The 22,400-nt window shown below is 30.5% G+C and overlaps 6 protein-coding genes across 11 annotated transcripts; 4 read left to right on the plus strand and 2 right to left on the minus strand.

The window, feature by feature from the left end:
* Nucleotides 1-455: 455 nt before the first annotated feature.
* On the plus strand, nt 456-2,248 carry LOC105150302 (hypothetical protein). 3 transcript variants are annotated; one of them, XM_011063299.2, is made up of 3 exons: nt 456-569; nt 1,490-1,789; nt 1,858-2,248. In XM_011063299.2, the coding sequence occupies exons 2-3, from the start codon at nt 1,501-1,503 to the stop codon at nt 2,076-2,078; spliced, it is 510 nt and encodes a 169-aa protein (XP_011061601.1). In that variant the 5' UTR covers nt 456-569; nt 1,490-1,500; the 3' UTR covers nt 2,079-2,248. The 3 variants fall into 3 exon arrangements, with proteins under 3 accessions (XP_011061601.1, XP_011061600.1, XP_011061599.1); XM_011063298.2 differs by lacking the exon at nt 456-569 and adding an exon at nt 576-865; XM_011063297.2 differs by lacking the exon at nt 456-569 and adding an exon at nt 576-788.
* Nucleotides 2,186-2,950, minus strand: HSPC300 (hematopoietic stem/progenitor cell protein 300). The gene is made up of 3 exons (XM_011063296.2): nt 2,653-2,950; nt 2,482-2,564; nt 2,186-2,295 (listed from the first exon to the last, which is right to left on the minus strand). The coding sequence occupies exons 1-3, from the start codon at nt 2,771-2,773 to the stop codon at nt 2,269-2,271; spliced, it is 231 nt and encodes a 76-aa protein (XP_011061598.1). The 5' UTR covers nt 2,774-2,950; the 3' UTR covers nt 2,186-2,268.
* Nucleotides 2,951-5,235: 2,285 nt separating this feature from the next.
* LOC105150303 (uncharacterized) lies at nt 5,236-6,976 on the plus strand. Its single transcript, XM_087410837.1, has 2 exons — nt 5,236-5,391; nt 5,628-6,976. The coding sequence occupies exons 1-2, from the start codon at nt 5,236-5,238 to the stop codon at nt 6,447-6,449; spliced, it is 978 nt and encodes a 325-aa protein (XP_087266963.1). The 3' UTR covers nt 6,450-6,976.
* A 1,155-nt stretch (nt 6,977-8,131) lies between these two features.
* LOC105150304 (spermatogenesis-associated protein 20) lies at nt 8,132-15,146 on the plus strand. Of its 4 annotated transcripts, XM_087410834.1 has the most exons (14): nt 8,242-8,410; nt 9,316-9,516; nt 10,803-10,994; nt 11,114-11,486; nt 11,836-11,961; nt 12,063-12,152; nt 12,234-12,497; nt 12,578-12,757; nt 12,937-13,146; nt 13,231-13,423; nt 13,518-13,686; nt 13,742-13,947; nt 14,198-14,394; nt 14,490-15,146. In XM_087410834.1, the coding sequence occupies exons 3-14, from the start codon at nt 10,843-10,845 to the stop codon at nt 14,754-14,756; spliced, it is 2,427 nt and encodes an 808-aa protein (XP_087266960.1). In that variant the 5' UTR covers nt 8,242-8,410; nt 9,316-9,516; nt 10,803-10,842; the 3' UTR covers nt 14,757-15,146. The 4 variants fall into 4 exon arrangements, with proteins under 4 accessions (XP_011061605.1, XP_087266960.1, XP_011061603.1 ...); XM_011063303.2 differs by lacking the exon at nt 9,316-9,516 and having other exon boundaries at nt 8,132-8,271; XM_011063301.2 differs by lacking the exon at nt 9,316-9,516.
* A 674-nt stretch (nt 15,147-15,820) lies between these two features.
* Nucleotides 15,821-17,434, plus strand: LOC105150305 (succinate dehydrogenase cytochrome b560 subunit, mitochondrial). Its single transcript, XM_011063304.2, has 5 exons — nt 15,821-15,978; nt 16,058-16,114; nt 16,534-16,730; nt 16,883-17,025; nt 17,216-17,434. Exons 1-5 carry the CDS (start codon nt 15,959-15,961, stop codon nt 17,318-17,320), a joined length of 522 nt encoding a protein of 173 aa, XP_011061606.1. The 5' UTR covers nt 15,821-15,958; the 3' UTR covers nt 17,321-17,434.
* Nucleotides 17,435-17,639: 205 nt separating this feature from the next.
* RfC38 (replication factor C subunit RfC38) lies at nt 17,640-20,004 on the minus strand. The gene is made up of 6 exons (XM_011063306.2): nt 19,919-20,004; nt 19,643-19,794; nt 19,047-19,184; nt 18,700-18,862; nt 18,270-18,588; nt 17,640-18,158 (listed from the first exon to the last, which is right to left on the minus strand). Exons 2-6 carry the CDS (start codon nt 19,727-19,729, stop codon nt 17,801-17,803), a joined length of 1,065 nt encoding a protein of 354 aa, XP_011061608.2. The 5' UTR covers nt 19,730-19,794; nt 19,919-20,004; the 3' UTR covers nt 17,640-17,800.
* Nucleotides 20,005-22,400: the final 2,396 nt, after the last annotated feature.

Here is a 22,400-nt window from a genome sequence, read left to right on the forward strand (position 1 = left end):
GAAATCAAAATTAACACTTGATATTCGTCAATTTTTACTACATAATCCTTTCTGTTACTGAAACAACTAGTTTGAGAAGCTCGTGAAAATGTACTTTTAAATATGAACGCGTTACATAATGAATTATTAATATTTATCGAATATTGAACTAACAAATATTTATCAAATATTAAATATCAAATATTATTATGTAGTATGTGTATCTTGAAATGAAGTGAAAATTACAAAAATAAATTAATTCATTAGAATATTCATAATTTAATTGGTCAATATTTAATAATCATTGCTCACTTTTGTAATTTTCACCTCATTTCAAAATATACAATCGAGCCTCTGTATTTCAAACAAGGTGAAAATTGCAAAAGTAAGCAAATTTACTAGATTTTGACCAATGAAATTATTAGTATTCTAGTAAATTCGCTCACTTTTATAATTTTCATCTCGTTTCAAGATACAGAATCGATTCTCAGAACTATTGTGTTCTGTTGCAACCAATTTCTTCCATCTTCATCTCTATCAGCTGATTCCACGGAAGAATGGAGCACATATAATTTTCAATACTGCCAACTGTAAGTTTTTTATCATAGCTTTCTACTGGTAGCAATCAAGTGTATTTTTGAAATACAGAACTTGTACGAACATTACTACACGTGATTACACGATAGTGATAGCACATACATACGATACGTTCGTATTTAAAATATCTTCCGATTACAATCTGACATAACCTGGCCGACGTGCTACTGTCTGCTTTATGGCGAATTGAATTTGGCGAGACTTGACTCGCGGTATGTATATATAAAAAAACATAATCATCAACGTCAGAGAGTTATGTCATAACTTTAGTTAGAATATCTTCATCTCGGTACTTATCTCTTTTTTTCCTTTGTATAAGATCGGAGTATGCTATTGTCAATTTATATTGTATGTAGTTCACACACACACACGTCATCATTTGAGAATAAATAATTTTAATTGTTACTTAATAACTGTTGTCATGACATTACAATTATGTCTATTTCTACCATGTGTAGATATTTCCTCTTCCATATTTATGTATACTGCTGCAGTGATTATACTGCATGTCTTATTCTCTCTTTTAAAAAGTATATTAAAATATATATTGTACTAAAATCATTGTAAATATTGTACTAAAATAAAATTAAAAGTAATAAAAAAGGCTCTGTACTAATAAACAAAAAGTAATATAAAAGAAGGCCAAAGAGCCAATATCAATATTATTGGCTCTTTGTCCTTCTTTTATACTACCTTTTGTTTAAAATAAAATTAGATGTATTAAAATTGATCGATGGCGGAAATTTGAAATCTAACAAAATTCTTCACTAGATACAAAAATGCACAATAGTATAAATTATATATAGTCATAAGAAATTTATATTTTTTTCCAAGTATACACCTGTATTTGTACTCGAAATAATATGCAACTTTTTATTTATTGTATATCTGTTCATTGCAATCTCTGTTTCAGCCTCAACCAACATGCTAATAACATATTTCTGGAATAACTGGAGGTATAGTAATGCCCCAGAGGGCAAACAGCCATTTGAAAAGGTGGTTGGGCTAAGTAAATATGGATTTATCACTGGTCTCGGGGTTGGCGCATTTGATTCTATAATTTTATCTCAGACAACAGGCTTCTGGAATACAGTAAATTGCATGTCTTACTGGGTGGTGCCTCTTACTGCCATGTGTGCTACTTTTGCCTCCGTAGCTTACACATCAACAAAAATTAGAGGAAAAGATGACTATTTCAATTATGTTTTAGCCTGTATGTAAACGTATCAGCTATATATTCATCAAGAATAATTATTAAATTTCAATGTTTACTCGTTGCAGCATTAGCCACAGGTGGAATCATCTATCGCTGGCAGAAGAATGGTCCGTTAACTCATAGTTGGACAGTCGCAATAATTGCATGTGCCACAATAAAGAAATTCAGTGATTTGACTGGTTTTGAACCCTTACCGTTACATCCGCAAATTCGAGAACAACATACTTCTTTTCCACTCGACATGACCCTCATTAAGGATCCTAGAGGACCTAGAGTATGGGAGTAATGACATTTCGTACAGAAAAAAAATAATTAGTGCTGCTGATGTATAAATCAAATGGGGATAAGTCATATTGTATAATTAATGATACAAAGAGATACGAAATGCATATATTTTGCTTTCGTCATGTATTTATTCGATTCTAGTACAGGAAATAAAAAGGATTGTAAAAAGAATGTATTGTGTTTGGTGTTTATTACGTCAGCGTTTCACCCTTTGTGACCTATAAAATAAATGCAATTATGAAACTACCAATATAAGTAAGTAATGTAAAATAAACAGTAGAAAAATGTTTGATACAACAATATCACAAGGGAAGTGACACGTTACAAGTAAACAAAACTGAGAAACAGATTGTTATCTATAATCACATAATGTAATCGAAATATAAATAAAACAAATCACTTACGCATGCTTCGAGATATTCTATTCTCCGTTCAAGGGTTGTGAGCTTCTCGTTGAGGACTGCTATTCTTGACCTACAAGACATATCTAACAAAAAAAGATATAATAAATAAGATTAAAGATATTAATTTAATAACACTTTTGCAAACACAATAAGAATTTAATGATAAATTACCGAAAGAATTAAGAAAGTCCGTAATCTTTTTAATACTGCCAGTAATAACTTCTATGTATTCGCGGTTAGCCCAGTCTTGTTGAATCTGTTTTTGTATTGCTTCTCGATGTATGGCTGCCATTCTCCTTGTCACTACGGTATATTCTCTTTTCTGATTTTTCTCTGGCTAAATTGCCGTTATTATTCAAACGATGAGCGAAGAGTGTTTCTTAATAATTCTATCGCATTGTTTGTAGTGTTTGGAATGTATCAGTAATGTCAGATATTTAGATCATAGATGACGTAATACATAGATTGACAAGTGCGATGAGAATGGTCGCTTCAGTGGATTCAACAGTTGAGTGAGCGCTCGTTGCTATTGATATATTCTTTCAGATCTAAAATGCTGATTGGATGATCTAAAAGAATACAACAATAGCAATAAGCGCTTACTCAATTGTGAGTCTGCTGAATGCGCCTATTTGATTCGTGACCTCTGTGTTTCAGAATGTTTTTGTGATTTGCAACCAGTGTTTGATCTTATCTATATAAATCATTTAGATAATCTAGATGAAATTTTGATTTTTATCTAGATGATAAAAGTATTCATTATCTTTATCTGCATTTTAGATGAAAAAAAGTGTCATCTTTATTTAGAATAATGTTTAGATAATTTAGTTTATATTTTTTACATTCTTAAAAGTGTGCAGAATATTAAATATTATTTTCTTCTATGTAGTTGCAGAAAGATTTTCAGCCTCAGAAAGAAAGTGGGTACATCTAATATAACAATTTATTTGCACTCAAATGAAAAAACATGTATCTATATCATTTTAATTTCCATGAGAATCGCGCTTTCTTCCAGAATTGTCCTGCCATTGGCTGTCGCTAGTTAACAATAGCGACAATCATCGATAAGACATTTAGAGAATCTCGTTGCAGGAATGCCTGGGGCGCGATTAACTATCTTTGCATGTCGACAGTTGTGATGTCGTTGCGCAGATACTTTATATAGTGAAAAAAACTGCGCAACGACACTGCAACTGTCAATGGCACGTAAAAACAGTTATGGAATCGCGTCCTTGGGGCCCTATTCTTGAAAAGTATCACATACGAAAAATAATAATGCTATAGTATATGTAACGCATACTATAGTATTTTCCTAGTTTGAGATACTTTTCGAGGGGCCCTGGGATTTGATTTTAGGGATCCACGTTTCAGTCTTAGTTGTTTTTACATTCATGACTGTTAAAATCTGATACGACTGGATGATACGTCAGTGATCACAAATGTACCGTAATATTTGTAAATTGTGTTTTGACAACCGGCCGACGTAATCTTAAAGTTTGTTCGCGTTGCACGGAATCAATATGGCAACTAGATATTCGCGTCGTGTTAGAGCATACTCCATGGATCAATTAAGAGTTTGCTTCATTTGCCTCACATTAAAAACAAAAGTTTTTCAGTGAAATCTCTGAAATACTCCAAAGCCTAATTGAAAGGAAGCGGATTGAAGCCCTCAATATATCAGATAAGTTGCGGTTTTTGAAAAAGTATAATTGCTTTTACTTGCCAATAAGAAAATATACTTTGTGAGCTGTTTTTCTTACACGGGTAATACATTGTAAATAAGCGGATAAGGTAGTGGCCTAGTTTACATTGTGCACTTGATATACATGCTAACTAGTAACTTTCTATTAAATTATTGAGTCATCTAAAAAGTATCCGCGATTTTTTGTCACTAGATGTGTGTTGATGGTCATATATCTAGTGACAAAGTACCGCGGATACTTTTTAGATAACCCAATATTTTAATTTCAGCAATGTATTTAAAGAATAATGTACTAAATTGGTACAATATACATCATAATGATTAATTAAGTACATATATCATGCATACGTTTCAACATACCGCCGAAATTCATTCAATAAAAGATCATTCAATAAAAAGTTACTAGTTAGTACCCATATCAAGTGCACGATGTAAACTAGGCCAGTCAACGATGGAATATTTATGGCGAGAAGTATTTTATTAGGGATAAGCGCAGAAAGGTAATCCCAAATTTAATCATAAGATATTTCAGGCATTCACCATGTCAAAAATGATGGTTAATAGTATTAAAATTTCGATGAAGATCGCAATCTCAGTATAATATATGAGTGCCAGAATTAAAATAAAATTAAATTGCAAATCTCCTGAGAATTGAATGTATTCTAAATAAGATTTTTCCCATATGTGTAATATCTTATTACGTACTTGCTTTTAGACGATTCACTGCCAGTGTTAATGTAAATGTATAATACACGTAACGTAAACTATAGATTTTCAGCACTGGCACTGAATTTTGGAACACAGTTTACAGTTTCAAAAAGCCTCAGTGGCTGCGCACTGAAAGGAATATGGAATAGGGAATACAGAATAGAATTTCAACCTATCAGAAATCATGTATTGTAAATTGTATATCAGATATCGAGATCGCGACGAAGTTGTGCCGTTGCTTACGGCCATGATCACAATACCTTCCTCTATTGTATTGTATAAACATGAAATAAAACTATGAATTTTTTTACATTTCAGGTATTAGGATTTGTGCACATTGCAAAATGCCTGCCAGATGTAGTGCTCCCAGATGCACCAATTCTAATAAAGAAAGATATGGCTGCATAAACTTTGCTCGAGATCCAAAGTTGAGACAAAAATGGATTGATGCTGTTGGAATTTCAGATTGGAAACCTCCAAAATCAGCTGTATTGTGTGAGGTCAGCATCGAAGCATGCATACAAATGTTTTATAATGTAATTCCTGTAAACACTAACAAAAATAATATCAATGTTATAATTTTTCACTCAATATCAATACATTAAATTCAATATAATGCGAGTGTATGTAACAATTATATATATAGTTGCGTGAAAAATTCTAACATATTGATGTTATGTTAACGGTAGTTGGTAGGACAGATATTTTTCTCTAACGTGTACCTCTTATTTTTTAGGTTCATTTCCATCCATCAGAATTATTCCGCATTGGTAACAAAAAAATTATAAGGAAAGGTACCATACCAAGTTTATTTTGCAAATGTGAAGAACCTATGAAAGAAAAATCTCTTACAAAAATTCAACAAGAACAGCGATGTAATGAATCAACTGAATTTTTTTCTTACAAAAAGGCAGGATTAAGAAGTGATCATTTGTATACTGCTACAGAAAATTCTGATAAGCAAGAAAACAATAGTTGCAAAAGAGAGCAGTATTCAAATGAATTACAAGAACATAATTATTGTTTACTTTCCAAAAAAGGAAAATCTATTACGTTTGGGCCATGTAAGAAGTATGTTCATACTGCACATTGTATTGTAATGAAAAAACCCATTGATATAAATATATTGAAGACATTCTCTGAAGAGGAAAATTACAGATCAAATTCTAATCTAGACGTACATGTATCATCAGAATTTACTGCAAACCAAATATTGTCTACAGAGAATTTACCTAATCCAGAAGAATATGAAATACTAAAAAAAAAATTAAAAATGGTTGAAAAGGAAAGAGATATCCTAAAAAATAAAGTTAATGACTTAGAAAAAAATATCGAGGAAAATACTGAAATAATCAATACAGTTCTTAATAAAGATCAACAAAGAGCAATTATATACGGTACTACAAAAGGTTCCAAGTGGTTAGATGAAACAATCGAAAAAGGATTAAACTTGCATTTTGCATGTGGATCGCATGGTTATAATCAGATAATTAAATTTGTTGCTCCTTTTCCTTCATTGAGAACTTTAAGAAATAAAATACAGCAAAATTTGAACTAGCAGCTTTATTCTTGAGCATATGAATAATTTTCGCATACGAAAATGATAATTCTCGACTGTGATTGGTCGATTGTACATGGAATTGCTATTTCCGTGCGATATTTATTCAAGAATAGGGCTCCAGAATATTTGAAGATGTTTTTAAATATCTGCAGTTGATCGTTCTTCATATTTTATGTACAAGGAAAATCTGTGGACTAGTATTTAATGAAAAGACAATTAAAGAGCAGATATATATCGATTTTGACATAAATACAAAGGCATATATTGGAAATGTGACATTATTTGGCAATACAAATAAATTGGCATATGAAGCTTTACTTTTCCAATTGTTTAGACTTGATTTTCATTGAAAGTAGTATGTAGCTATCTTATTCAGTAAATGATATAATTAGAGGTTATTTCAGAAATACTTCAAAAATATCATAATGTAGGTTTAAAAGTAGTTTTGGTTTGTGATATGGGAAATAGAGGATTGCTCACAAAATTAGGGTTTAAAATTACGAAGAGAAAGAGAGAGAGAGAGAGAGAAAAAGAGAAGCAGATATGGTATATACTATACATATCCTTGCGATCTAGAGATTATATTACAGTTAATTCCAGATCCTGTTCATGTTGTTAAAAATTGGAAAGAAATGGCTATAGAAAATCAATTTATTTACTTACCACAAAATGTTGTAGAACTATATAATTTACCTACACTGAGAAAAAAATATAATCAATTTTGAAAAATATAATAAATATTTAGTTCAATACTGCCAACTAAACATTTACTTACAGTAAATAAATATTTGTTCAAAAAAGATTGTTAAATTAAATTAACATTTCTTGTATCAAATAAATATATTTTTATATTTAATAAATATTTAGTTGGCAGTATTCAACTAAATATTTATAAAAATTGACTAATTCTTTTTCAATATATTAATGTTGATATGGGTCATATTGAGTGGTTATATTCATATCAGTCTCAAATTGCATGGCAATTGCCATCAAAATTGAAAATAAACGGTTTCTATCTGTCAGAAACCATGTATTCTAATGTATCCAATTTCTGATAAAGATTAAAATCAATGTGATTGAAAAGGCATACACGAGCGCAAGATGTTAGTAGCGAAATATTTATATTTTAATAGATTACCAAGGAATAAAAACAATACAATAAAATAAATGATTACAGTCGACTGTTTACTGTTACAGTCGAACGACAGGGGAATGCTCGACTGTAGTTGGTTGGTTCTTACATTCTGATCCGGATTAAATGTTCGGTGGAAACTAGACCAGTGGCTATCAGGAGCTGCGCACAATGAAAGGAATAGGAAACAAGAAACAGAGAATTTCAACCTATTAGAAATCATGTATTGTGGAATACAATTTTTGATAGGTTGAAATTCTTATTCTCTGTTCCATTCCTTATTCCCTATTCTTTTCATTGTGCGCAGTCCCTAAGAATTTCAACCTATCAAAAACTGTGTATTCCACAATATCATGATTCCGATAGGTTGAAATTCTTATTCTCTATTCTTTGTTCCTTTTATTGTGCGGAGCCCCTCAACGCTTGCAAACTGAGCACACCTCTATGTTATCCTTTCCACCAGCTATTAATCATAAGGTCTGTTTTTTGTGGCTGAACTAGTGTACACTTTTGGAACTTAAAGTGAGATAGATATACGTTTCATATTTATTTAAAGCGAGAAAGAAAATTCTAGAACAATTTAGTGCAGGAACAAAAAACAGACCAATAGTGTCAACGGTCAACCAGCACAGCTGGGCAACGGGATTCACTGATCGAATGGTTTACGTTTGCGGATCCTTCAGAAACGTAAATAGTGCATGGCAGCTGCAGCAATACATAGTATATACCTTTTAGATTATTAGTGCTTATTGACTTATTGATTGCAAGACGTAATTGCTGTTCCAAGATGTGGATAATACCGATTGAAACGTCGATGTTATATCAGGTAAAAAAAAGATCATTCAGCTTTAGTTTCAGTTTTTTACTTTCTTACATCTCGTACTTGAAGTGATTTTAGAAATATTTAGAGTCAGGAAAATATTGAGCTTATATAAATACAGAGCTTAGGAAATATGATAGTTCCCCCCCTTCTCAGTCATTCATGATGCAAGTCGACCAAATTGGCATTGCGTTTGTATGTTTCTATTGCGTCTTATTTAAAATATTAACATTGTATTAAGGTTTCTGATATTCAATAATATTTTCATAAGTGCAAGAGCAAGTTACTATTATAAAATCGCCCAAAATGAAGAATCGCTATCTACACATCAAAAACTGTAAATTTATCTGAATATAATTAATTATATAATGTAATAAATAATATAAAGTGATGTAAATTAAACACAGATACCTGTCGTGTCTAATGAAGGACTAGAAAATCATTATGTGTTAAGAATTAATTTCTCTTTATTATTATTAACGGAATGAAAAGATATCTTTCGTAATTTTGTTCATTATCTACCCAGCAAACGAGAATGAATTAAAATAGAAATTTTTTTCTATCCGAATGCGTATTTTAAATCGCGAATACTTTTTTTTTTTTTTTATTTAATTGGATTCAATTGGATGCAATTGAATTGAAAAACTGCATTTCCTATTCAAAATTTTGAATTGAACAGTATTTACAATTGTGTGTTTTTGCACAGAAAAAGCTAATATTATTTTTAGATTGAAAAACGTAGAGATATGCTCCATGGAATTCTTATAAATGAATAAAAATGCATTCAGGATTGAAAAGCATTCACTTTAACATTAGTAAATCAATATTTCTGAAAATCTGAATCCATTTCAATTCATTTCAATCCATTCTCGTTTGCTGGGTATACATATAATTAACGTTCGCTCGATTAGTTTGTCCACCGCGGGTTATAGTGCAACTGGTCATGTGACTACATGCGCATCGTGGAGTTTTGACGCAGGCATGATTGTTGTGTTGTGAATTGTGAAGTGCGTAGTAATTAATCTGACAATCTCGACGCGCCATCTCTGACAGCATAAATCGACGATTGGAATTCGACGAGTCTACGCTGGCTCGGACATTCGCGAATTTCCGTACGTAATGTATTACCGGCGAGCATGCATGTTCTTATTTAATCGCTACTAAAAGGATTGACGTTTACGAATCCGTAATTAACTGGGTGATTTTCGCCAAATATCGATCCGCCGCGTGATATCCACTCGTAGAACGTAGATACGCCATTTCTACTTTTGTTTTTATATCGGGTGCCCCGCGAATTTTGACAATGGCTCCTTTAACGCTTGCTGCAGTTTGAGAACTACATTATTTCGTAAAATACTCTCTTTTCATTGAATCTTTTTATTTTAATACACTTTTAATATATTCAATTTTCCGTTTAAATTTAATATGCTTTCTACGTTATGATATATAAATATGATATAATAGATAATAAAGGACCACTCTTTATGTAAGATGCTTTAGAATGCATTGCTCAATTTTAGCTATTTATTTCAGACGCATATAATTTATGTATGCGTAGAGGAAAGACCCCTATTAGATAGTATATTTTGGGTGAATGCTATAATAGAAGCCTAAAATTAAAAGCAAAATTAAAAAAAAAATAATAAGTCACTTTGAATTTAATAAGCTTTAAGATAATGTTATATAAAATTTAATTCAAATTCTACTTTTTTTTTAAATTAAAAAAATGTAAAAAATAAGCAAATTGCAAAGTCAAAAAATTCTGCTTCTAATATGAGATGCCATGAGAAATCAATAATAAAATGCAAAGTACATCAGTATTACAATTAAAAAAATTTATTCAATGTTTCTAAAGGCTCTTTAAGCCTTATGGTTTAACGATCATCAAATCTGACTTCTTTAATTAAGCAATTTAACATATCCCATATTTTTCTATTAGTACAACCTTACTCTATCACTACATGAAGAATTTATTGCCAAATTTTTATTTATTAAATAATAAACAAGGTTTGAAGGCTCATGTCAATGAAACTTGAAGACATTCAAATTCTAAAAATCTTTTTTTACAATGACTACAGGTATGATCTAATAATTGAATTAAAAATGAATTTTTCACTAAATGGTTTTCAATTTAAAAGCAATAAATTCATGGTGGAACCAATAGATAGCGTTTATTAATTTAACAGAAACGCCGCTATCTCGTAATAAAGGGCTTTCCTCTATATATAAATTTTTCAATTTTATTTATGCAATACATAGAATTTTGACTTTTACTTCTATAAATCTTTTTTTTTCTTATTGAAAGATGTTCCATTAAATGAGCAACATTATTATAATACTGTTTATTCGGTTTAATTATTATTTAATTATTTGATTGTTTATATTTATATATGTGCAGGATCAACTTTGCTGCGTGTATTCTCCATGCCAGGCGTGTTATGATTTCGGGAAGATGCAGTTCTTTATCAGTAGTTCGTTGCATATCTGAGCTATCTAAGAAACAGTGCAGTACAGGAGCGCACGGGTATCATAAAAATTTTCATTTCACTGAAAGTGCTTCACTTCCTATTATTGAGGGGAAAATGAAAAAGTAATTACATATGCATACATGCACACAATTATATATTATTATATTTAGATTACCTAATATTTTATAAAAACTAAAATTTAAAGCTTATTATTGAGAAATACGTTTTAAAAAATTAATAGGTTGAGTAACAGTAAAGCGCCTTTTCTTTCATCCATCAAGATGGCATCAACATCTCGACAGGATAGCAAAAGCGAGCCTGAAGTGAAGAAAAATCGCTTGAGATTGGAAAGATCGCCGTATTTATTGCAACATGCAACCAATCCTGTGGATTGGTATTCTTGGGGCGACGAAGCTCTGGAAAAAGCAAAGAAGGAAAACAAGATAATTTTTGTGTCAATCGGTTACTCTACGTGTCACTGGTGCCATGTGATGGAGAAAGAATCATTTAAGAATGAGGAAGTTGCAAAAATCATGAATGAGAATTATGTAAATATTAAAGTAGATAGAGAAGAGAGGCCCGATATTGATATGATGTGCATGATGTTTATTCAGGCAAGTGTTAAATTTATTGCATTATGCAAAATCTGAGAATAAACAGCAAAATGCATATTTTATTACTTATTGATTAATAAATATACTAAGCGTAATATTATATTATAGTTAATAAATATATCAAATATACAATATATTAGGTGTTGGAATTAATTCGTAGCGTTTTTTAATGAAAGAATGTTATTTATTTCACATGAGCATTAAAAAATACATTAATGAAAGTACTTCCCATCACTTGTAAAACGCTACGAATTAATTCCAACACCTAATACTTTATAAATATATGTGTTACTTATAATTGTATATTAACTCTGTTCAACATGGTAATGAAGATATTTACGTTTGATAGAGATTGAGAGGTCATGGAGGTTGGCCATTGAATGTTTTCCTGACACCAGATTTAATGCCGATAACAGGCGGAACATATTTCAGCTGTGCAATGTTTACATTATACTTGACACGAATTGTGAAGGAGGTATATAGAATGATATTTTCATCCGATATAAATATTTTTGGTTTACGTTTTACTCTGTAAGATGAAATTAGATTTATAAATAATATTTTCTTTTATTCTAGTGGACAGAAGGAAGAGACAAAATGGTCAAATCCGCCGCTATTGTATCGGATCGTTTGAAGGAATTAAGCACAAGCAGACATGACATAAAAGTGAATATATTTGAAATAGTTTTAAATAGAATTTAAAATTATTTTAACATTATATTTTATTCATTAATTTTTATGATATAGGACGATGGAGTTCCTGCGATTGACTGCGCTTTTTTGTGTGCTCACGTCTTATTGAATATATACGACGAAGAATACGGCGGATTTGGTAGCTCATCTGCTACGAATCCGAACTCGCCGAAATTTCCCGAGCCGACTAACTTAAATTTTCTTCTCAGTATGCATGTTCTAAGTACCTCGACTATGTTGGTTGAGATGTCTTTAAATGCATCTTTGAATACTTTGAGGAAAATGTCTTTTGGCGGACTTCATGATCACGTGGGGAAAGTAAGGCTAATTTCTTCATTTTCATTATTACAACGCACAAATGGAATAATTAAATAATTAAAACTATTTTTATCGTTCAGGGATTTCATCGATACACTGTAGATGCTCGATGGAAAGTTCCTCATTTCGAAAAAATGCTTTACGATCAAGCTCAGCTTATACAATGCTACGTCGATGCGTACATCATTACAAAAGATTCTTTTTTTTCCGATATCGTAGACGATATCGCAACGTACGTCCTACGTATGCTGACGCATATGGTATTACATTACTTTTTCATTTATTTATCTAATATTATGTAGGTTCTAAATGTAATGCTCATAAGAGATTCTAACGTATAATATTTTGTTCTCTTAAACTTTTTGAAATCAAAATTGTATGTATAGAGCAACAAACATGTGGAAAGATATAAAATATTTACAACATGTGCATTATTCAGGAAGGCGGTTTCTTCAGTGCGGTGGATGCGGATTCACTACCTACGTTTGATGCCCCAGCGAAACGGGAGGGCGCATTTTATGTTTGGAGCTATGACAATCTTAAGGCTCTTTTAAAAAAGAAAGTACCTGGTAAGGACAATGTTACATATTTTGACCTTATCTGCCGACATTTCTCAGTGCGGAAGGAAGGAAATGTAGAAAGACCACAAGTATGTTTTGCAATTAAAATTATAAAGCAAGAAATATTTATAAAACAAAATTTATGAATGCATAAATTTTGTTCTGTAATATAGGATCCTCATGGCGAGCTTACAGGTAAAAACGTATTGTCGATGCAGTCGGGAATAGAAGATACTGCTAATCATTTTAAGCTTAATGTAAAGGAGACACAAAAATATATTAAAGAAGCCTGTACTACCTTATATGAAGACAGATCACATAGACCCTGGCCTAGTTTGGACGATAAGATGGTCACATCATGGAATGGTAATGAATTATAATGAATAATACTTTTGTTAATATCACCGTGATTTGTTTGCATTTTTGTAAAATCTAATAACTATTTGTGATCTATTTACAGGTCTTATGATAAGTGGCCTTGCGCGTGCTGGAATAGCTGTAAAAAACAAGGACTATGTTGAAGCAGCAACGGAAGCTGCCACATTCGTGGAAAAATATCTGTTTAATAAAGATAAACGCATATTACTTCGCAGTTGTTACCGCAGGAGAGACGACAAAATTGTACAGAGGTAAGTATTGTCTTAAACTTTTTATCAATATGTGGTCTATGCTGACGATTTATAGGAGTGACCCGATACCTGGCTTCCATGAGGATTATGCGTTCTTCGTGAAAGGATTACTCGACTTGTATGAGGCCACCTTTAATCCGCATTGGGTCGAGTTTGCCGAAGAGCTGCAAGATATTCAAGACCGATTGTTCTGGGACTCGGAAGATGGTGGTTACTTTGCTATGGCCGAAGAGTCTCCGATACTAACACGGACGAAAGATTGTATGTTTGAATGTTCTTCTAGTAATTTTAATTTTGTAATTTCAATTTTAAAGGTTTGACACAACAATTATATCAATTAAATAAAATCAAACGAAACCTAATTTTGCTGTAAAGATTATATTACATTCAAATATTTATAACGCTGTCTATTGAATATCTCATCTGTGTGTTTGTTGATTATTTTATTATATTCTCAATGGTATCGACATGTAAATCTCTTCACTTTATAAACATCTGTTTTTTGTTGCAGCTGACGATGGCTCGCAACCATCTGGTAATTCAATTGCATGTTCAAATCTGTTGCGCCTAGCGATTTACTTGGATCGCGACGATCTCAGACATAAAGCTGAAAAACTTCTGTGTGCATTCGGCAATAAACTTGCGAATTGTCCGGCTGCATGTCCACAAATGATGTTAGCGCTGATCGAGTTTCACCATCCAACACAGGTGCGTGCTTCTGTTTATCTGCCTCTATCACATTAGCTTTTTCATGAGATTATAAGTATTCTTAATACATTTCTGAACCGAGTTTTTCTTTCCAGATTTATGTAGCAGGCAAAGCAGATGCTAAGGAGACGATTGAAATGCTGGAAATAATCCGTTCGCGTTTGATACCTGGTAGGGTGTTGATATTAGCTGATTCTGAGGACAACGTATTGTTCCGTAGAAACATGATTGTTAAAAGAATGAAGCCGCAGAAAAACCGGGCGACGGTTTTCATATGCCGCGATTATTCGTGCACCCTACCCATTTCAAACCCTAACGTTTTGATTTCTGAGTTAGATAAAAAGGTATTTACCGATTTGTAAGTGGCAAGGCTGTGCATCGATCATGGTGGTGAAAACAACGAAATGAGGGAGATCGCCGAAAATCAAATAATATAATGTTAAATAGTACAATATTAGCTCGCGTAGTTTAATGTATTAAGTCACTAGTACGACCGAGTACATTCGTAAGCACAAATAAATCAGCAATAATGTCGCAATTGATAAATAAATGTATAGGTATTCATAAAGAAAAAAAAAGTTCTAGTGAGTTTCTGAAAAGATCAAAAATATATTTCGAAATGGATTGAAATCATGTAGATTGTATGTATGTACTTCAATAGAATTTTAATGTATAAATTCTATTAATATTCTAGTATTCTATATACTGTTAATTTATATGGAAGGCAATGATAAATTAGTTGTAGTTCATGATGAATTCTTTTTTATTAAAATCCTAATTTCAGCGTATATGTATATACATGTACAGTTTAAGAATTATACATACATATGTATATGTATATATACTATATATGTATATATATATTTTTTTTCTATAAACTACAGGAATTACCATATTTTAAAAATAATGTTTCTTACTGTTTAATTTTTGTATTTACTTTTTAACTTTCATAAGTATCTATTGTTATATATACATTTGTATCAGGCATATATAATTCAATATATAAAATAATCGGAGCTAACTTTAAAATTTTGAACAATTAAGTAAAAATTCAATTTCCCTGAAAATTCACTTTAATTGAAATAGCAAATTTTGATTACAGATATTCATTATGTTATTACTTTGAAATATTTAAATAAACAATCGATTTTTTCTAAAAAGATTTATAAACTTTCACGTCACTAATAAATAAATATAAAAATTAAAAAGGATATTTTTTTGCAATTCATAAGATCGTACTTTATCAATCGTCTTTGGAATTGTTTTTCAAGTTTTGCTTGAACTTAATCAACAATTTTCCGCTATCCAAGTTTGTATCAGCTGAAATTATTTGAATACAATTGGTCTATTTGACTTGCTTTTTTACACTTTTTACACTTAAAATGAGATAGATATATATTTGGCGCTAAAAAAAGAGAAAGCGAAGATGCTGAATGTAAAAAGTCGAACAGATCTATTGTTTATTTATTGCTTTAAAAATTGCAATATATATAATAAAAATCATCCGCGCTCATTTATCAACTGTCGAAAGTATAGAGTCTAGTATTTGCAAACGTCAACAAAAATGGCGCTGGTCTATACGAGGTATGTCATAAAATTTGTTTTTTTATTGAAATGTTGTTTGTTAAAGACTAAAATGTAAATGATGTTCCATTCTTTTTAGACTTCTTTGTCGGCGTAATGTCAATTTTCGACATTTTCGAAGCATATACACATGTTGGTAAGTCCTTACGTAATATATAACCTTTTATTTACATAACTGTCATGTACCTAGATAGACATGCTAAGCATAGCTAAACATTAATTGCATTTTGTTACTGATAAAATAAGTAGCATATTGTTGCAATTCTTATAGCATCGAATATGCTGGAAGAATGTCATATGAGAACGTATCTTTGAATATTTATGCAACCATTTTCAATATTTAAATTTCGTCACTATACATTCTGTCAAAATTTGTCTATTTGAGGATACAAAAGTCATTAATTTTTCTAATTTTCTATGAAAATAATTATGATTATTACATACATCACAGCTTTAATAAGAATACTATTGTCTGTCACTTGGATGTATTTGATATTTTATAATATTTTTTATTAATTGCATCTTATAATAAAGATATAATAAAACATGTTTTAGCCCCCTCAGCTCCGCGGTTTCAAAACCATTACTTTCAAGTGCAACATATGAATCCCACGATGAGAAGAACATGCGTTTGAAGAGACCATTATCACCGCACTTAACCATCTATCAAGTTCAATTAACAACGTTGCTCTCAATAACACATCGCACCACTGGCATTATACTCTCCAGTTATGCAATGTTTCTTGGCTTAGGTAAGACATGTGATCTAGGGTACGGTCAATGCGATGTTGCTTCAAAGCATTTGTAGCGAGATTTTGATCACAGCTCTAATTTATATATCCAGTTTATCTAATGTATATAATATAAATATGTCCAAATTAGACATTTCTGTCTTATGTTTTAGGCACATTGCTTATACCAGGTGGTATTCCATGCTTCATAGAAACAATGGATAATTTATGTTTACCTTTACCTATATTGTTCGTCGGCAAGACCTTGCTTGCTTTGCCTGCTACTTTTCATACGTACAATGGAATCCGTCATTTGGTACGTAATTATTATGTAATTGTATTATTAACTTAATTTTATTTAAAACAAATAGGAATATTAACAATGCAATTGTTATATCCAACTTGCATTCTGTTATTGCTCAGAAGGAATTGATACAATAATCTAATATTATATACATTTAATGTTATATCAATAAATTGTCATGAATGTTGGTATAAATTTGCAGCTTTGGGATTTAGGAATGTTTCTAACGATTAAGGAAGTATATAGTACTGGATATATGGTATCTGCAATGGCAGTAGTCTCCGCACTTATACTTGCGGCGATGTAAGTGTTGTGTTTACATTTATCAGAAAATAATTCTTTAAAATTAATTGTATTATCAGATTATATTACGGCTGTATTAATGTTTCAATTACAGAATAAAATAATTTATTAAAACTAATATGTATTTGTTTTTCCACTTATATAATTTAAAATTGAATTTATATGTAATAAAGATTACAACGTTTATTTTTGTAAAAAGATAATATTTTAGCCTTAAACACAAAGAAAAATGATGCTAAAATAAAAAATTTAAAAATAACTTTCATACGATTACAAATTACAAAAAGTATTATTTAAATTTGTATCCGAAATTATAGAAGTGATTATATGAAATCTGGCTTTTATTCCTTGCTTAAACATTTACATTATTTAAATAAAAATCTTACTCTATCATAACGATGGTTTTATCAAAGATATAAAAATCTACTTCTAAAATTTATTTGTATTTTACAAATAGATTTTAGAAGTACAGATAGTAACAGTTTTATATAAAACTATCCAAGGATGATTCAATGTATTTTTTGTAAATCGTCATAAATCGCGCAGCAAAAGCTTCCAAGTGAAATATAGGTTTCGAACCACGTATCATTTTGTGCTGATACTCCGATGCGACCTCGATAATTTCTTTTTTTAACTGATCATCACAATTTTTTATGCATTCTTTCAATAACCCTCTAAAAATCAGATCGCATGGTATGGAGCGCGTTAACAGATCGTAAAATCTATTGCGTATCTCTAGAAGTACTTTGGGAGATTGTTCAGAGACCATCATACTAGCTGTATTTCGTATATATACTTGCCAATCTGGTTCTGTTACCTTTTGATCAACAGTAAATGGATATCTGAAAAAACAAAGAAAAAGAACTTTAAAACGAAAGAAATAGTAAAATTTAAAATTCATTATGCTTTTCATGTGTACCTTCGCATACATGTCTATATACACCAGTACTTACTGTTCGACTTTGCAAGCCTCGAGCATTAATATTGCTCGTCGAAGATTTCTATTGCTAACTTCAACCATCCGATTGGCTAATTCATCAGGTAGAGTAAGTCCTTCACGTTTACAAATCGAGTGTAAAATATTTTTTATCTCGGGGGCGGTTGGTGCAGGGACTCTGATTCGCACGCATCGTGATTGAATCGCAGGCAAAACTCGCGACGTTGAATTCGCACAAAGTATCAGTCTGCACGTACTGATGTATTTCTCCATTGTTCTGCGAAGTGCATGCTGCGCATCTCTTGTAAGTTGATCCACATTTGATAATAGTACCACTATGTCACACAATTGAATTTTAATCTTTATAATAATTTATATTTTATTACATAAGAGATCTATATTAGAATAGATCTATATTAGAAAAATGTTCTAATTTTCTTAAATACCTTTAAACTCTCTCTGGCCTATATCTATATGATGCGTTTGAGCAGTTGCTTTTATTAATTCCATGACAACAATTCTATCATATATCCCTGCATCACTCGGATTTACTTCTGTGTGATAATTACTGCTTATTGTTAATATTTCTATTTTTTTTTTAGATGGAGTCTGAAAGCGTTATATATAACAAAAAGTATCAAAGATAACATATTTTAATTACTTATATTTTTCTATGTAATCTGTAAAATTCAAATGATCACAAATATGCTAAAAATTAGCTATTGTAATATAGCGACAGTATAAAAGCTTTAAATGATAGTTAATGTATTGAAACAAAAAAAAAAGGAATTACCTCAAACTGCAGATTTTCTATTTTCAATCTTTCAGCCGCAACTCCGTAAAGTTCCCTTAAAATACATAATATTCGAGTTTTCTTTCCTGCACCAGGGGGTCCATGTACTAATAAATGTGGAAAGTCTCGTTTGTTCACCTATTTTTTTCAAAATAGGAATAAAGTAAAAATAATTCACAAGTCTTATGTTAGTTGAACTTAATATAATTATGTACTGCATTTTCACAAGATTTTCAAAAAAATTTTAATTTATGTTATAAAGAATATAATTTTTATAATATAAAAATTAATGTATATTTAAAAAAAATTTTACAAATACAATTTCAATCCCCATTACCATAATTTATACTATTACAACTTTTTTTTATTAAGCTAAAGCTTTTTCATAAAGCTACTTTAATTTTTTCCAGTTTTATTTATAATAATTTATGATAATAGATACATATTTTCAACAAATCATGTCCATTATCATTATATTATTCTATTTTAAATCAAAATTCAATATGTGTTATTGTCTTCAGAAGGCGCGCTTTTAAAGCCGGTTAACCTCTCATTCTTTAGATAATTTTTATTGCTTCAATATTATAATATTTTACCATATTTTTCAAATTCTCCGCTTGTTCGAGATGATAATCTAATTTCGTAAGTGTCGTTGGACGATATTTATCAACCCACAAGCTCATTTTTTATTGTAGATTAAGCAGCCCTACCCACAGTGATGAACGTTATATGTTGAACGTTATAAAATCTATTAGAAAATAAATTCGTAAATCATAAACCGTATCGACCGTTGAAAAAATTTTTATAATTGCTACGGTTAGTAAACACATTAGTGACTTCAACAGCCGCTGACAAGTCAGCTCTATACATACAATATTATGGTATCAGAAAGAAATCTGCTGGCTTCTATGCATACTAAAGTCCTATGTATAAGAGATGCGCAAATGGGATTTGCTTGCTGATTGGATAAGCGGTCACCAATCAAAACCGGGAATATCAGGGAGTCGATTCTGTATTTTCAAACAAGGTGAAAATTATTGTACAAAAGCGAGCAATTTACTAAGTGTTGACCAATGAAATAATTAGTATTCTAGTAAATTCGCTCATTTTTATATAATAGAATGCGCAAGTTACGCTTACGCAAATTACGCCGCATGTGACGGCAATCTTACTGATTATTGATTGGTTACGCGATTATTCGATTGGATACGCGGCAAATATGCCTCGTGGGATTCCAGCATAACCTGAATCGCGCCAAAAATTGCCAAGAGAATTTCATCTCTATGCTTCCACTACATAAAATCATATATCATAATTAAAGTTAAATGAATGTTAAAAAGAAAAAAGAAGAACTTTTTAGAATATATTAGAAATGAAATTTGGAAAAATTTTTTTAATAAATTTAATTCACAATGAAAGTAAAGAAGCTCACCACGGACATTAAATATTATATTGCAAATGTTAAACAATAATAATTTAATTATTTAGTCAAAAATAGTTCTTGACTTGTTGGCCAGTCAGTGTCAGATTAATTATACTTTTTAAATTTAGTTAAAATTCTTTGAACTCTAAAGTTAACTCGTTATTTAATTTAAAAAAGGCAAAAAGAAATTCAAAAAACGATCGATAAATCAAGATAAGATAAGACTTTGTTACTACGCAACAATGACACCATGGGCGGCGACTCCAGTATGGTTGGTATGGAGTACTCCATACATTGAATTTCATATCTGTGATGATATTTTATCAGGGAGAAATTTAGAAATTAGTAATTGTAATTTAGAAATTACAAACATACGAAAAATGCCACTGCATTGCTTGATGGAAGTTAGTAATACAATTTTTACGTGACAATCTCGAGATCAGAGATCTTGTATCAGAATACGTAAAATTTATTTGTTCTTTTAACGATTCTTACATCAACTTGTTCGAATGAAAGATCATTTTCTTATTTAAGACATTTAAAAAGTTATCTTCGATTGACAATGAAACAAAAACGTAAATCATATTGCGACATTATATATTTATCGAGAAATAGTCGAAGTTAAATATGGAGGAGCTCATTAATAATTTTATTTAAAAAAAATAAAATAAAATTAGAACGGCTATTTTTGCCATGTAGAAAAGATATGTATGAAGAAATATATTTATTTCCCCACCCTTCTCTTCTCTCCCTCAATCAAAAATTTTACTTCGCCGCCTCTGGATAACACGACTGACTAACAACTAAAACGAGTCGACATTTATAGCCTGTCAATAATCGGAAAGTAGGACATTAGCGTGATGAGTATACAGAGAGAAAGGATGTCGGATAGGACTGAATGGAAGAATATCGTTGTAGTTGCTCACAAATTGTTACAGCGCAGTGGAATAGTAATAGCATGAACTTTACAACTGATTACATAAGTGGAATATATCACCTCAACATGCTACATAACAATTTTTTACTTACCTATATAAGTATTAGTTTTTTTATGATCCTATTCAATTAACATTTTCCATTCAATACAAATAATTTTGGGCGTGATTTCATAAAAAATTGAAAAAATAATAAATAAAATGCCAACACTGGTTATTTGTGTGTATTTTATATCATTTATTCAAAATGAATATTAAAACGTATACATTTCGACCTACGATCCTCTTCACAGTACAAAAAAATTTACTTTAACTATTAATAACAAAATGATAACGCATACGAATAAACTATTAACATATAAACTATTAACGTATAAAATACGAAAAAAAACTGTGGTAATGATATCCGAGTTAATCTTGGTCATTAAATTATTAAGTTTACTAAAAAAAAAGAGAGATTTTTTTATTTTGAATCCCCAAAAGAAGTTAAAAAATATTTTAAATTGCTAACATGAAGTTAGCCGCAAAAAATATAGTAAAACAAACTTACATAACTATCAAGATTGAACTGTTTTTATAAGGATTGTTGTATATGTTCCATTAAACTGTCCCATTTACTGTGTAATACAATTATGAATAAATTAAAAAATTAATATAAATATATATATATATATATATATATATATATATAATATATATATATATATATATATATAATAATATATAAATAACATAAATAATAGTTAAAATCAAACTTTAGTTCACTTACATGAAACAAAATTAAGAGTTATTAGATACGACATAACTGTTTGGTAAACGAATGTAAAATGAAAATTGAGAGAAACAGTGGACAACAGAACATATACTTACAAAGACAATAAGTATAAATAATAAATAATAAATAACCAAGGGTAAACGATATAAATTGGAAGCATTATGTCTCTAAAAATAGATCTATATAACGGATCGAGAAAAAATGTATCATCAGCCTAGTTC

This window comes from Acromyrmex echinatior, chromosome 10 (assembly GCF_024713525.1).
Source record: "Acromyrmex echinatior isolate Ae372 chromosome 10, ASM2471352v2, whole genome shotgun sequence".
NCBI lineage: Eukaryota > Metazoa > Arthropoda > Insecta > Hymenoptera > Formicidae > Acromyrmex > Acromyrmex echinatior.

What these genes read in the sequence shown, in the direction of transcription:
- LOC105150302 (XM_011063299.2), top strand. Translation starts at nt 1,501, where the DNA reads ATGCTAATAACATATTTCTGGAATAACTGGAGGTATAGTAATGCCCCA. An exon ending in TTTCAATTATGTTTTAGCCT is followed by an intron (nt 1,790 to 1,857) that starts GTATGTAAACGT and finishes TACTCGTTGCAG; the next exon opens with CATTAGCCACAGGTGGAATC.
- HSPC300 (XM_011063296.2), bottom strand. Translation starts at nt 2,773, where the DNA reads ATGGCAGCCATACATCGAGAAGCAATACAAAAACAGATTCAACAAGAC. An exon ending in GGACTTTCTTAATTCTTTCG is followed by an intron (nt 2,565 to 2,652) that starts GTAATTTATCAT and finishes TTTTTTTGTTAG; the next exon opens with ATATGTCTTGTAGGTCAAGA. An exon ending in TAGAATATCTCGAAGCATGC is followed by an intron (nt 2,296 to 2,481) that starts GTAAGTGATTTG and finishes TTTATTTTATAG; the next exon opens with GTCACAAAGGGTGAAACGCT.
- LOC105150303 (XM_087410837.1), top strand. Translation starts at nt 5,236, where the DNA reads ATGCCTGCCAGATGTAGTGCTCCCAGATGCACCAATTCTAATAAAGAA. An exon ending in AATCAGCTGTATTGTGTGAG is followed by an intron (nt 5,392 to 5,627) that starts GTCAGCATCGAA and finishes CTTATTTTTTAG; the next exon opens with GTTCATTTCCATCCATCAGA.
- LOC105150304 (XM_011063303.2), top strand. Translation starts at nt 10,843, where the DNA reads ATGATTTCGGGAAGATGCAGTTCTTTATCAGTAGTTCGTTGCATATCT. An exon ending in TGACACGAATTGTGAAGGAG is followed by an intron (nt 11,962 to 12,062) that starts GTATATAGAATG and finishes CTTTTATTCTAG; the next exon opens with TGGACAGAAGGAAGAGACAA. An exon ending in GATGGTCACATCATGGAATG is followed by an intron (nt 13,424 to 13,517) that starts GTAATGAATTAT and finishes ATCTATTTACAG; the next exon opens with GTCTTATGATAAGTGGCCTT.
- LOC105150305 (XM_011063304.2), top strand. Translation starts at nt 15,959, where the DNA reads ATGGCGCTGGTCTATACGAG. An exon ending in CGAAGCATATACACATGTTG is followed by an intron (nt 16,115 to 16,533) that starts GTAAGTCCTTAC and finishes AACATGTTTTAG; the next exon opens with CCCCCTCAGCTCCGCGGTTT. An exon ending in TGCAATGTTTCTTGGCTTAG is followed by an intron (nt 16,731 to 16,882) that starts GTAAGACATGTG and finishes CTTATGTTTTAG; the next exon opens with GCACATTGCTTATACCAGGT.
- RfC38 (XM_011063306.2), bottom strand. Translation starts at nt 19,729, where the DNA reads ATGAGCTTGTGGGTTGATAAATATCGTCCAACGACACTTACGAAATTA. An exon ending in TAGAAAATCTGCAGTTTGAG is followed by an intron (nt 18,863 to 19,046) that starts GTAATTCCTTTT and finishes TAACGCTTTCAG; the next exon opens with ACTCCATCTAAAAAAAAAAT. An exon ending in GAGGCTTGCAAAGTCGAACA is followed by an intron (nt 18,159 to 18,269) that starts GTAAGTACTGGT and finishes TTGTTTTTTCAG; the next exon opens with ATATCCATTTACTGTTGATC.